We start from the raw sequence: 12,792 nt of genomic DNA on the forward strand, positions 1-12,792 counted from the left end.
TTCATGTGCTTAATAATATCGCAATTTCTATATATGACAGCTCTTATCTTCTGGCGAGTTCTGATGTTACCATCAAGGAGAATTCATGTTCATATTTTGGTATCACAATCGCTCGCTATTGTTGCCAGGCGGTTCACGAAGTTTCACCGTTCCGAACAATATTTGAATAACACTTACCAAAATCTTCAAATTGAGCGATTTTTTGTAAGCTTTACGTTCGCTCACGAATTAAAACGAAGCGACGCCGAATTGGTCAGTTATTTTATATACAGGGTGGGCCATATAGCGTTTGCTTTTTGAGAATGGTACACAAATGACATGTCAAAGGAGTTCATAATTTACTTATGGGCTTGACATTTACGAAATGGGACGCTATACGCTTGAACAAAATTGGAAAATATTGAAAACCCATTTCCAAAGTGGTGAGTCTTCTTTTCTGATTTTCACATCGGTGGCTATGTCAATAAGCAAAATTGTCGGATTTGGGGCACGTAACTGTAGAGAAGCAAATGCATCCACAACAAGTCACGGGCTGGCGGCATCATAGGGCCATTTTTTTTTTTTTTTTTTTTCAAAATGAGCGAGGAGCCGCGGTTACAGCAAATGGTGAGCGTTACCGTGACATGCTTAATGAGTTGTTTCCAAAAATTGAAGAAGATGACATAGCCGACATTTTTTTTTCGACAGAACGGTGCAACTTGTCACACTGCCAAAGTTACACTCGAAGTTTTGGCTACCGTTTTTGAAAACCGAATAATCAGCCGAAATTCCGATATCAATTGGCCGCCTCGGAGCTGTGATTTAAGCCCGTTGGCAACACGAAATCGAAGTTGCCATTCATGAAATTGGAGCCCAAACAATCGAAAATGTGCTTAAAAATAGGGTTGATTGAATGGCCTACTGTAAAGCAGTCATTTGAACGATATTATTATTTATTCATAAATGACAATGTTCAATCTTCAAAATAAAAAAAAAGTTTGAAAAAATATTGATTAGTTTTTTTATAGGCGATTCGGTCTCCGTACCAATCCACTTAGACCGTTGCCGACCCATTGTGGCTAATAATAATTAATATAATAAATTAATTATATATATGGAAACACAGTTAAATCAATTTTGCTTCAGGTCTTTTCTTTGAATATGAAACATATGAAATTTCATTTTCAAGGCATGCAACTCTACGAATTGCTCTGCATCAGGCATTTACTTTCGCAACTTATGTGCAATTTGTTATGTTAATTGCTCTGCCTTTAGTTAATGCAGTTCATTTGCTAAGCACCAAGAGCAAGAAGTCAAGAAAATCGTCAAAGTGCGAGTTTTACTGTAATGACGACAGACTTGTCAAAATCGGAAAAGGTAAAGTAATTGTTTTGGGAAAACGGCAGCTTCTGTACTCAATTCGCCTTGACAAAAATCTTTGGCATAAGCAAATGATGATTTCATTAGCACTACAATTTTATACCGAAGCGCAGGAATTTTTATGCATAGCGCAGTAATTAAAAGTATGTACATTCAGCTATAGTTATTGTAACTCGGTGTAAAATTGTGTATGGAGCCACAGTGTAATTAAAGTTCTAATATTACCCTTTTATATTAACAAATTTAGTAAACGTTTCCTAAAACGTGTTATGATCGTGTTTAATAGAGACTTCCTTTTCCTTTGACTTCTTTGTAGTGTAGTGGACGTGATTCGGTCTTCTTACATTTTGAAGTTTTAAAATGGGTCGACGTCCAGCGAGATGGTAAGTTTGAGAAAGTTCTTATATTCGTTGTTTTAAAAATAAGTTCTTACAGCTATCGCTATTGTAAGAATAAACCTTACCCAAAGTCGAGATTTTGTCGTGGTGTTCCAGATCCTAAAATTCGTATTTTTGATTTGGGAAGAAAGAAGGCATCAGTTGAAGATTTTCCTTTGTGCGTGCATTTAGTTTCTGATGAATATGAACAACTTAGTAGTGAGGCTTTGGAAGCTGGAAGAATTTGCTGCAACAAGTATTTGGTAAAGTATTGTGGTAAAGACCAGTTCCACATACGTATGCGCCTTCACCCATTCCATGTGATCCGAATCAATAAGATGTTGTCGTGTGCTGGAGCTGATAGGTAAGTTATTATGTGTGCAATATATACTAAAACGTGGAATTACATATAGCCAATTACAAATTATTTATTTATTAATTTTTTATTATTAAATTATTTAAAATAAACGTCTAGTGTAAGATTACAAGTCGGTAGAAAGTTGAATAAGTTTACAAGAAACAACGTGAAGCGCCAAAGTTTTTGGCTTCAAAAAGTGGACAAAGTTTAAAGTTATTGCTTGCGATATACAACCGTAATTGGTTATGAAAAAGTACACGTCCACCCTAGTGAAAGAACGCCAATGACTTGCTAAGAACATTGCAGTGGTATTAAAATGCAAAGCGACATTTGAGAAGTTAGCCACTATCTTATTTGAAATGCTACCCGTTTAATATTTGAATGGGAACAAATAACGTGCTAAGCTATTCGAATGAGCACAAATAATTTAACAAAGTGTAGTAATGGTCGAGGCCGGGATGTTTAAACAATCGCATATCTCATAATTAACAATATAATTTAGTGACGAGTGAGTTATTGCTACGAAGCAATAACCACGTAGTTTTATAAGGTAAATATATTCTAAAGAAAATTTAGTTTCAAAATTCAGCAGAGCTGGAAGACAATGTATTTGCTTTTGCCGACACAATATATTTTGTGAAATAGGTAGAAACCATTTTCTTGATACAAGATTTTATAGCAACAAGAAATTTTAGTTTCGAAAACTGTAAGTCAATTGTTAACATACATGTCTGAGTCTGATGTTACGTTAACGCATAAGTAAACGGTGATACATCTCTCAGTACACCGTGCTGGGCTGAGCTTTCCTTTTCTACCACGATATATTTGGTTATAATGTCTAAGTGCGTGGACCGAATTTAAAAATTATAACACGCAAATGTAGTCACTATATCAGCCTTTTGATTTATATTCTTTTTATAAATTAAAATTAAGAATTAATAGCAATATTTAACGTTAAAAATGCATCTTTTTTTCATAAGCTTGAAAAAATGCCCCATTACAGAGGCTTATTTCACTTAAATACAAACACAGAAAAGTAACAAAATCACTTACAAAGATTCTTTGTTACATTAACATTCGATTTAAAGCTATTTTTACTAAATAATAGTCCAAATTCTATTAAAATTCTATTATTACAAATGTTCTTCTAACCGTTTGTAATACCGTGCAGAATTAATTTGAGGAGCGAACTGTCAAACGAACGATGAGAGAGAGAAGAACAAAGCGAAATAAGAAAAACCCAGTCAACCAAAAGGGAACAATTCTTTCATTATTATTTTTATTATTTATAGGGGCGCTTTTTTGATTTCAAATATACATATATATTACAAAAACAAATATTTTTACAAATACTGAAAATTTGGAATAAAAATCGCGCGATTTTTAGTCAAAATTTTCGCCTGCGGCGTTTTTTTTGATTTCAAATATACATATATATTACAAAAACAAATATTTTTACAAATACTGAAAATTTGGAATAAAAATCGCGCGATTTTTAGTCCAAATTTTCGCCTGCGGCGCTTTTTTGATTTCAAATATACATATATATTACAAAAACAAATATTTTTACAAATACTGAAAATTTGGAATAAAAATCGCGCGATTTTTAGTCCAAATTTTCGCCTGCGGCGCTTTTTTGATTTCAAATATACATATATATTACAAAAACAAATATTTTTACAAATACTGAAAATTTGGAATAAAAATCGCGCGATTTTTAGTCCAAATTTTCGCCTGCGGCGCTTTTTTTGATTTCAAATATACATATATATTACAAAAACAAATATTTTTACAAATACTGAAAATTTGGAATAAAAATCGCGCGATTTTTAGTCCAAATTTTCGCCTGCGGCGCTTTTCTGATTTCAAATATACATGTATATTACAAAAGCAAATATTTTTACAAAAAAAAACATTTTATAAATAGTGAAATGATGCAAAATCGAACATTTTTTGACCTAAATTTTCGCCATCGGCACTCATAACTTTTACGATAAAACAACGTTTTCATAAGTGCTATGAAATATAAAACCTAAGTTAAATGCTTGCTGGGTTGACGACTGCTGTATACTCTTCTCTTCAACTGTATTTCAGTACAAACTGCAAATGCGGTCGGAAAAAACCTAATTTTTAAACATCTCCTGGGAGTTCTATAGGGACACTAGGAGGTTGGGACTTTCACAGTTATAATGGTGTAACCTTGCTCTTTCTAATGGGCGTGGTGGGTGGTGCCACGCCCCCTCCCTCTCCGCCCCCCATTCAAATATATCGTGGTAGTAAAGGAAAGTTTTTCCCCGTGCTGACAGCCAAAAATTCAATCCAGCTACTCATTTAAAATGGTTTGCACTAGGATATTAAGACTTTTTTTTGTCGATTACTGATCACCACACCTGATCCAAAGCCCGTTCCCTCAATAAGCCTAAACGTAAGTGACTTCTGGCCGTATGAAGTCGAGACGCTTTGGCATTGCTTTTTGAAATCAAGTATATTAGTATTTCGCCAGACAGGTCTACAGGAGTCGTTGAACCATTTTCCGATCGAGCGGAATGGCTTCGCAATTTATAGTGAGAATGGCAGTAAGCATCCTCAGTTTGTCCTTAGAGAAATTTATGAGATGCACCATAGTTTGGTGTCAAGTTAAGTCCCGTTGCCTTAGATCTTTCCTTGCTATAAAACCGAAAAGAGCAGAAGAGCATAGCGAAATCTAACTGCAATGAAAATTCCCTTTCAGCACTATTTTAGTTTGAAAAAATGAGTGACACCGAAGAAGAAATATTATTGTCTTCAAGTACAAATTTATTATTCAGTTAAAAATACACAAGAAGTCCACATAATCTGTGCGAAACTTTGAGACTGCAGCCCGTAAATTTTTAAAAATATACGTCACTTGCAGACTCAGGTTTTTAGGTATCACAGTGGCCGAGATACTTGTGGGCAAGTGTGCAAAAAAAAAATAAACATTTGCACTCATTTACTAATGAAGACTTAATCTCAAATGTTGGCAAGACCTTGAATGCAGGCTGACTGTGGCTTAGAATAGCAATGAGCTCATTATGAAGGTTTCTTTATAGATTTAGCTCTGCTTAATCACTTCCTTTTGGAAGATACTAAGAAAATTACCCATCGGCACAGACAGCTTTGTTTCGAGCACATATCCCTAATTTCAGCCAATACCGATTTAGTGCAGATGTGAAAGAAAAAGTTAAAAACATTCAATGACGTTTTGTTAATAACTATGAGAAGGATTTTTTAAAATGGTTTTAATAGGATAAGGATAAATAAATAAAATAAACATGATGAAAAACATTTTGAGCACTGGGATATGATCCTAATGATTACCATGACAAAACTGACAAAAACTATATTATAAACTAAATAATTGCAGGAAAACACGAAATTATCAAAAAATTATCTTTCAGGCTTCAGACTGGAATGCGTGGTGCTTTTGGTAAGCCACAGGGTACCGTTGCTCGTGTCCGTATCGGCCAACCCATAATGTCGGTGCGGTCAAGTGATCGATACAAGGCTCAAGTTATTGAGGCTCTCCGTCGTGCTAAGTTTAAGTTCCCTGGACGTCAGAAGGTTCGTATTATATTATAATAAATTAAGAAAACTCTTCTGTCTTTATATTATACTAGCTTTAACCCGCGGCCCCGCTCGCGTAGGAGTAGTTTTGAGATATTTAGGATATGTATATAAAAGAATTACAAATAATAATTTCATAGAAAATATTTTTTTATTAATAACCATAATATTACAATACCCGGCATCCGTTGCTATGCCTCACTGAATAAAATCAAAACAACCAATCAGAAAACTATGAAGCAAAATTATTTTTTATTAACTTTCTATCTCAAACCGTTTTTCAACTTTGCATTTGGGTCATAGTTGAACAGCTTATGCGGACTATGAAGTCTAGAGTGTGCTATAAATAGTGGGAAATAGGAAAAACTAAGATTTTTTAGATTAAATTTAAGCAAATATTCGATTATTAGTGACGAATGAGAGTGGTGGCGCGGCCTGGGGGCTGTGGGAAGGGTTCCATCATAAAAACATGCCTATAACCTTCATTGGGTGAAAATATGAATGTATAAAAATTTTTACGTCATTTGGTGTTGTCGTTTCGTAGTGATGCGCGGACAACGTACAGACATTCACCTTTATAGTATAGATATGTAGCTTCATATTCAATAACAATTTATGTACGGTTTTTTTTTTATATATTGTGCATGGTCCCCGATTGTAAATCCAAGCTTTTCCATTTCAAAAACTATAATTATTATTTTTATTTTTTCCTCCAAATAATCAGGAAATCACCATTCCATTTCATCTGTTACAATAAAAATATTGAAAAAGACAAAGTAAATACATAAATTATAATGGACGCTCAGACCTCTTTAGTTCGGAAATTGTTAAGAAAATTTAAGCTTTTTTTTCTTTGCATGTAACTTTCTAAAATTTTACGATTGAAGTTTTTTTTTTGTCCCGCAGTAGCTATAGATAATACTCGAACAATTGCGGGTATATCTGACTGTATCGAAAGCCTTAGAGAGATCTAACGTTGCTAATACTGTACTCTCAAGGGCGATTTTACACTAGCTGACCACCGCTAGCGCTAACCATTTTGTCCGCTTTATCTCTTCGTCATCGGGAGACCATTACCACTTTCCTAAGCTCGCGAATGCTGTTATCGGAGTCTAACCACCACGTATCGCAGACGAAGAGCTCGAACTTCCCCGAGTAACTTTGGCACAATTACGTTCTGGATACTGTAGCAGGTTAAACTCGTACGTATCCAGAATCGACCTGGACATACTAAACAAATGTCCGGCATGTGAAGGCACCCCGCAGGACACTAACCACCTTTTCACATGCCCCATCAAATCCACTCATCTAACACCCCTCTCCCTCTGGACCCAACCTATCAAAACACCTAGTTTCCTGGGCCTACCGTTAGACAAAAGACAAAGACGACCGGTGATTACACTACACTGACAGGGCACATCCACCAAAGCAGACTTCGGGGTTCGCAGTTGTTAGGTCAAGCGGGCTGTTGGATTTGCCCACGATCCTGGGAGGGAGTCGTGATGATGGGTGATGTTCAGCTTACTAGACGGCTAGTTTACTGGGGCTGCGAAAACCCGAGTCATGCCGATACGTAAAATCTGATACTATGGAAGGGCGTGGAATAGTCTGTCTGCTCTGCTTAAACTGTTATGAACGTTTAGCAGGATTTATTGTCAACGATCACGATGCCCATTTAAGCCACCCACTACAAATTGGTTTTCACCTCTAATGATCGAACCAATATCGATGGTTTCCAGACAATAGTGGGCATATTTATTTCAAGCTTGCCATCCCTGACCGGATAGAGTTATGCAAATAATACCATAGGTCTAAGCCAAATCGCTTTAATAATTATTTGTATATATGGATTTAAGAGTGAATGTCGTTTATAATATCCTTTTATTGTTTTCAGATATACGTTTCAAAGAGATGGGGATTCACCAAATATGACCGTGACCGTTATGAAGAGCTCCGTGATGATAATCGCCTTGAACACGACGGTTGCAATGTCAAATATCGTCCGGAACATGGCCCTATCGCTGCGTGGGAGAAAGCACAGCGTGACGTTTATGCTTAAATAAGTGTAAAACAAAAGATTAAATAAATGTTGATGGCATCAATGTTTTGATTACAAATTTTTTTACGAAGACTGTTTAATTTCGACTTTTTTTTTGTGTATTTGTCTTTGAATAGATACATTCTTGCAGACTATTTTAAGCTAATGTACAATAGTTTAATAATTACTAAGAAAAAACGTTTTAAGGTGGTTAACTAAGATACTATTCGCCCTACGATATCTCTTCAATATTAAATACTACATATAGGAGTTTAAATACATATGTATATATTGAAGTAAGAAAACGTTTTTTTATTATCCTAATGTAGAAGGGCTGCGACGACAGAGCCAGATTTGAGGGTCAGACCTTTGTGCTCCCCATTCCAGAACTGCATTTTTTCTTTTGAAATCCAATTTTTCACCTGTTGTTTTGTGCTTGAGGTTGTTATGCATGAATAACCAGTTTAATGGCATGGACTCGGAGGAATATAGCGCTTCCGCATTTTCTATTATACCAAGATAAGCAAACTTGGGGTATATTCAGAAACGCATTATAAATGCGCAGTAATTGCAACGCTGGCAGCACTGCCAATGTGACAAGTGATGCAATTGATAGATTTGTTAACGATTTGCAAAAAGATTTGTTGCATTTATGAACGCGTTTTACACTAAAATGGAAGTATTATTGAGTTTAGTTGTTGACGATATATTTGAAGTAAAAAATTATAGTTTTTTGCTAAATTAAAAAAAAAAAAAGACGTGTAAAGCTAAAAAGAAGATCACATATAGTAAGATGTTCATTAAAACGAAAAATTCCCAAAAATAAATCGCTAATGCTTTTTAATTTATTGTGATTGTAATTCATTACTTTTCCAATTTTCAAAAAAAAAAAAAAAAAAAAAATCTTTTTTGAAACAATTAGAAAATTTTCGCCGCGCGATTTGCCCGTCTATTTTCAAATCTTTATTCACTTTTTTTATTTCTTCCGCCATCTTATTCCACAAAACACTCTTTTTCCTCCTCCCTGAAGCAAATTCACTTTCCATGCACAGTCGGACTCTGAGAAGCAACTTTACTTCCGATGTACTTAGATAATCGCTAAAATCAAGAAAAATGTAATAAAATATTGTTTTAATAACGTATATTTAATAATATATATCTTTGCATTAAAAGCTAAAAAAATTAGTTTTATGCTCACTTTTCATCAGACATCATATTAGCGTAATCAGCGGCAGTATTAAATTTTTTCCTGCAAATAATGCATGACGTTTGATACAAAAATGTCGGTTTGGAACGCGACGCATTTGCAGTACTGCCATATTTGCATTTCTGAACGCATTGCCAACACTGCAAAAGTACGTTGCGCATTATAATGCGTTTCTGAATATACCCTTGTCATATTGCCATTTATTTTCTATTCATCTAATTCCATTCCAAGAAAATGATCCCCAAACATTCAAGTTACTTCCACCGTGTTTTACGTTGTGCTCTTTGCTCTGTACCTTGATTTAAGACTTGCTTTTTCTCATGATTAATAAAAGTCTCCCCATCAGGAACAATCATTAATTTTAGTTTCGTCCGTAAAAAGTATTCTTTTCCATAATTTTACGTGTTTGCTCCTATGGGCATTTGCGAAAGACAAGAGCGCCTTGATATTTTCTTTCAACAATTTAGATTATTTTCTACTGACACGCTCATATTATGTATTTTCATTAAGGCGTATTCGCACAAGTCTGTTTGATCATATGTATATATTATCTATATTCCTCATTTATTCTAGCATTTTCGATCGAGAGGACGCAAAATGGTGACATTAAATTAATTTTAGTACCAAGTTTCAAGTGAGCACAGGCCCATATTTTTCAACATTTGCGGAGCGATATAATATATGCAATATTGCGGCAGCTAATCAGTTGAGTATGAGCGTAGGTTATCAAAAGGATTTGCATTACTGTAATAATCGAGCGTATATATTATCTATATTCCTCATTTATTCTAGCATTTTCGATCGAGAGGACGCAAAATGGTGACATTAAATTAATTTTAGTACCAAGTTTCAAGTGAGCACAGGCCCATATTTTTCAACATTTGCGGAGCGATATAATATATGCAATATTGCGGCAGCTAATCAGTTGAGTATGAGCGTAGGTTATCAAAAGGATTTGCATTACTGTAATAATCGAGCGTGGCCAACGTACCCTTTGCGACTCCGTAGCGTTGAAATTTTTTTCGAGATTTTTCAAGGTTTCTGTTTTTACGAACAACTCCAAGAAATAAGAGCAAATTTTGAGCGCCTTCGCACTCTGGTTGGAATATTGCGAAAACCGCTTTTTAGGGTCGTAGTGTTATTGTAATAGCTTGACTAATATGGCCTCTGGACACGGTCCAGCATGCTTGACTGAGCTTTGTGTGTGTTAGTGCAGTCGGGAGTCGTCGTGTCACACATACTTGTTGTCGGCTTTTGAATGATGAAAATCAAAAATTTTAGATATTAGCGTCAATCAGCCGACACGCACACATATAAAGTTCTTGTCAAACAATGCTTGACCGTCACCAGAGGCCAATAGCCATATATGTATGTATACGGGAAATGCTGCTGAAGTGATATAAATCCGGTTCGTTTCCATTAGGTAGAACCGACTACCGAGGGAACGTCGTACTAATCACACACGATTTTAAAATGGCCTCTATCAGTAAAGTCAAAATCACACCTAGTTGACTTATGAACACATGCAGCGCATTAAATTATGTTTGGTACTTTTGCCCGCATTTTCCCCCACTGGTGGTGATCACTCGATACGATATAATAAAAATAGGTGAAATTACTGATATCATAACATCATAGATTATGGTGTTAAAAAAAAGCAGTAGCTCAAATCCCAAACGCTAGATGGTCACCTTGCTTGATTCTGTGGCACTCACAATTTTTGCCAGTAAACCTTTACATTTTATGTTTCCCATGCTCAGTAATATTAATCCACTTACCTGTACATTACCAGCACCCCCATAAGCATTAAGCCAAAGTAGAAAACATAAAACTAACCTAGATTCCTTGAGCATAAATTTAACACAACTCTTCAAAGGCATACATATTTCCAAAAGTTAAAAAAAAAATACATAATTTTATAGAAAACGCATTTTCTATTATATTTAATGATATATCAATAAACACAGTATTTCAATTCTAGCGTTTACGATGCATTTGCAAAGTATTCTTACGCTTCCATGCAGCACGACGTGAGCCTCCAATCGTTTGCGAATAGCGGTAGCCTTTACCAATTCCACGAGAGCTCTTGCCTGCCGAGGTTAATCCACGAAGCTCGCGATGTTTGTGAACATGTTTGCAGAGCCAATTTATTTTTGGATCACGTCTTATCGCGTTATGATGTATATCCACTAATATAACTTCAAAATATTTATAAGAAGCATCCTGAGCTACCCAATAAGAGTTTAGAACTCGTAGACCTCCTAGTCTACGTCCAACACGTTCCTATAAAATAAAGTGTGGTTATTAAAACTTTATAAAATATATATGTAAAGTTTTCAGATGAAAATAATTAAATCAGACATCTAAGGAAGTTGAATAAATCAGCATGATTTATTTATGAAGTAATGGTATCATCATATAGGTACATACATACTCAAATAAACTAATCAAAAAAATTGAAGGTGTAAAATCGGTGGCCTTATAAGCAAAGGATTCAACGAGTCTTTATACATACATTATAATAATATTAACATGCGCGACATGTAAAAAAAAAACTTGTAATTGCCAAACTTGTTGAATTCAATAGGTTCTAAATGCGATATAACCCCACATTTTTTACTAGTTTGTGGTACTTTGTGCTGAAGCTTTAAATAAATAAAATAAAGTATTTCAATACTTACTTCTGCGATTGACTGCAATCCACGGTAAGGTTTAAGTTCATTGACTCCATGGCTCTTGGGTTTACCGTATGTGCATCCTTTTGGTACTGGACGCTTGCGGCCTCCACGTCGAACTCGAATCCTATAGATTACATATCCCTGCTTAGCACGATATCCCAAGCGGCGAGCTTTGTCAGGACGAGTAGGCCTAGGGGATCTATGCAGTTTCGTTAGTTGCCTATATTGCCATACTCGAATTCGAAGCAGATAACGCATTACATCGCTCTGCTTCTTCCTGTATAATTCCTGCATATAACGATAGGCACCCATTTTGCTCAAAAAGACCTAGCAACAAATCATATAATTAAACTCACGTCACATCATCGGTCTTTTTATTCATTGCTTTTATCAATGTATTCATTGGCTAAATAATTAAATGAACGTTGTTAATATTTTAATAGCAGCCAAAATGTCACATAATTTCTTCAAGATTTCGCTTCAGAATCACTAAATCTCAACACCATATATAATTCAGAGTGGTGCATAGCAAAATATCATCATAAAGCGTATGAAATCTTCCCAAAATCGTTTATTTTTTAAATTGACCTTAACACCTTTAAAATTCGAATACTAACCAAAGACGTCTATTCATGTGAAGAATCCACGCCAAAAAGACAGGATGAGCTTGAAGTTGGTTACAGTTAAAATATAGTTACGTCAAAATCTAATACACTATATCGATATTTTTTCTACATTTACGAACAGTAAAGAGAACTCGATAATTTTCAAACACAATTTAATAAGCTAGCATTTACACACTACAGCTGCTCATTTAATATTTGCTTGTGTATTATAATACGTTCACATAGGCATTAATAACCTATAAATCCACCAATCAATCTACCCGTTCACATATGGCAGATTACCTGCAAAATCTATAATCAGTTCTCAATACTGCTTTGAGAGGTTTTTCTTCATAGAAATAATTTTGGTGGAATACTTCGGTGTTTTTGGTTTCTTTAATTATTATTAATAATATGAAGAAAATACAAGGAGAAGGAATAGCTAATTTAATTGCGCAATTGGCTGCTAATAATAAACAGTTGGAGGAAATCCGTAAACGACGTTTGCTGAGGTTGCAAAAAATTATGGCAGCAATGCGCATGGGATATTTTATATTACATTTTATAATAAGTAATAAAAGGAGA

The 12,792-nt window shown here is 35.0% G+C and overlaps 2 protein-coding genes across 2 annotated transcripts; one reads left to right on the forward strand and one right to left on the reverse strand.

Annotated features, from left to right (window-relative positions):
- Positions 1-1,629: 1,629 nt before the first annotated feature.
- Positions 1,630-7,804, forward strand: LOC128866646 (60S ribosomal protein L10). The gene is made up of 4 exons (XM_054107545.1): positions 1,630-1,742; positions 1,795-2,100; positions 5,514-5,676; positions 7,574-7,804. Exons 1-4 carry the CDS (start codon positions 1,720-1,722, stop codon positions 7,736-7,738), a joined length of 657 nt encoding a protein of 218 aa, XP_053963520.1. The 5' UTR covers positions 1,630-1,719; the 3' UTR covers positions 7,739-7,804.
- Positions 7,805-10,835: 3,031 nt separating this feature from the next.
- LOC128866654 (60S ribosomal protein L15) lies at positions 10,836-12,308 on the reverse strand. The gene is made up of 3 exons (XM_054107558.1): positions 12,220-12,308; positions 11,606-11,929; positions 10,836-11,207 (listed from the first exon to the last, which is right to left on the reverse strand). Exons 2-3 carry the CDS (start codon positions 11,912-11,914, stop codon positions 10,902-10,904), a joined length of 615 nt encoding a protein of 204 aa, XP_053963533.1. The 5' UTR covers positions 11,915-11,929; positions 12,220-12,308; the 3' UTR covers positions 10,836-10,901.
- Positions 12,309-12,792: the final 484 nt, after the last annotated feature.

This window comes from Anastrepha ludens, chromosome 2 (assembly GCF_028408465.1).
Source record: "Anastrepha ludens isolate Willacy chromosome 2, idAnaLude1.1, whole genome shotgun sequence".
Classification (NCBI taxonomy): Eukaryota; Metazoa; Arthropoda; class Insecta; order Diptera; family Tephritidae; genus Anastrepha; species Anastrepha ludens.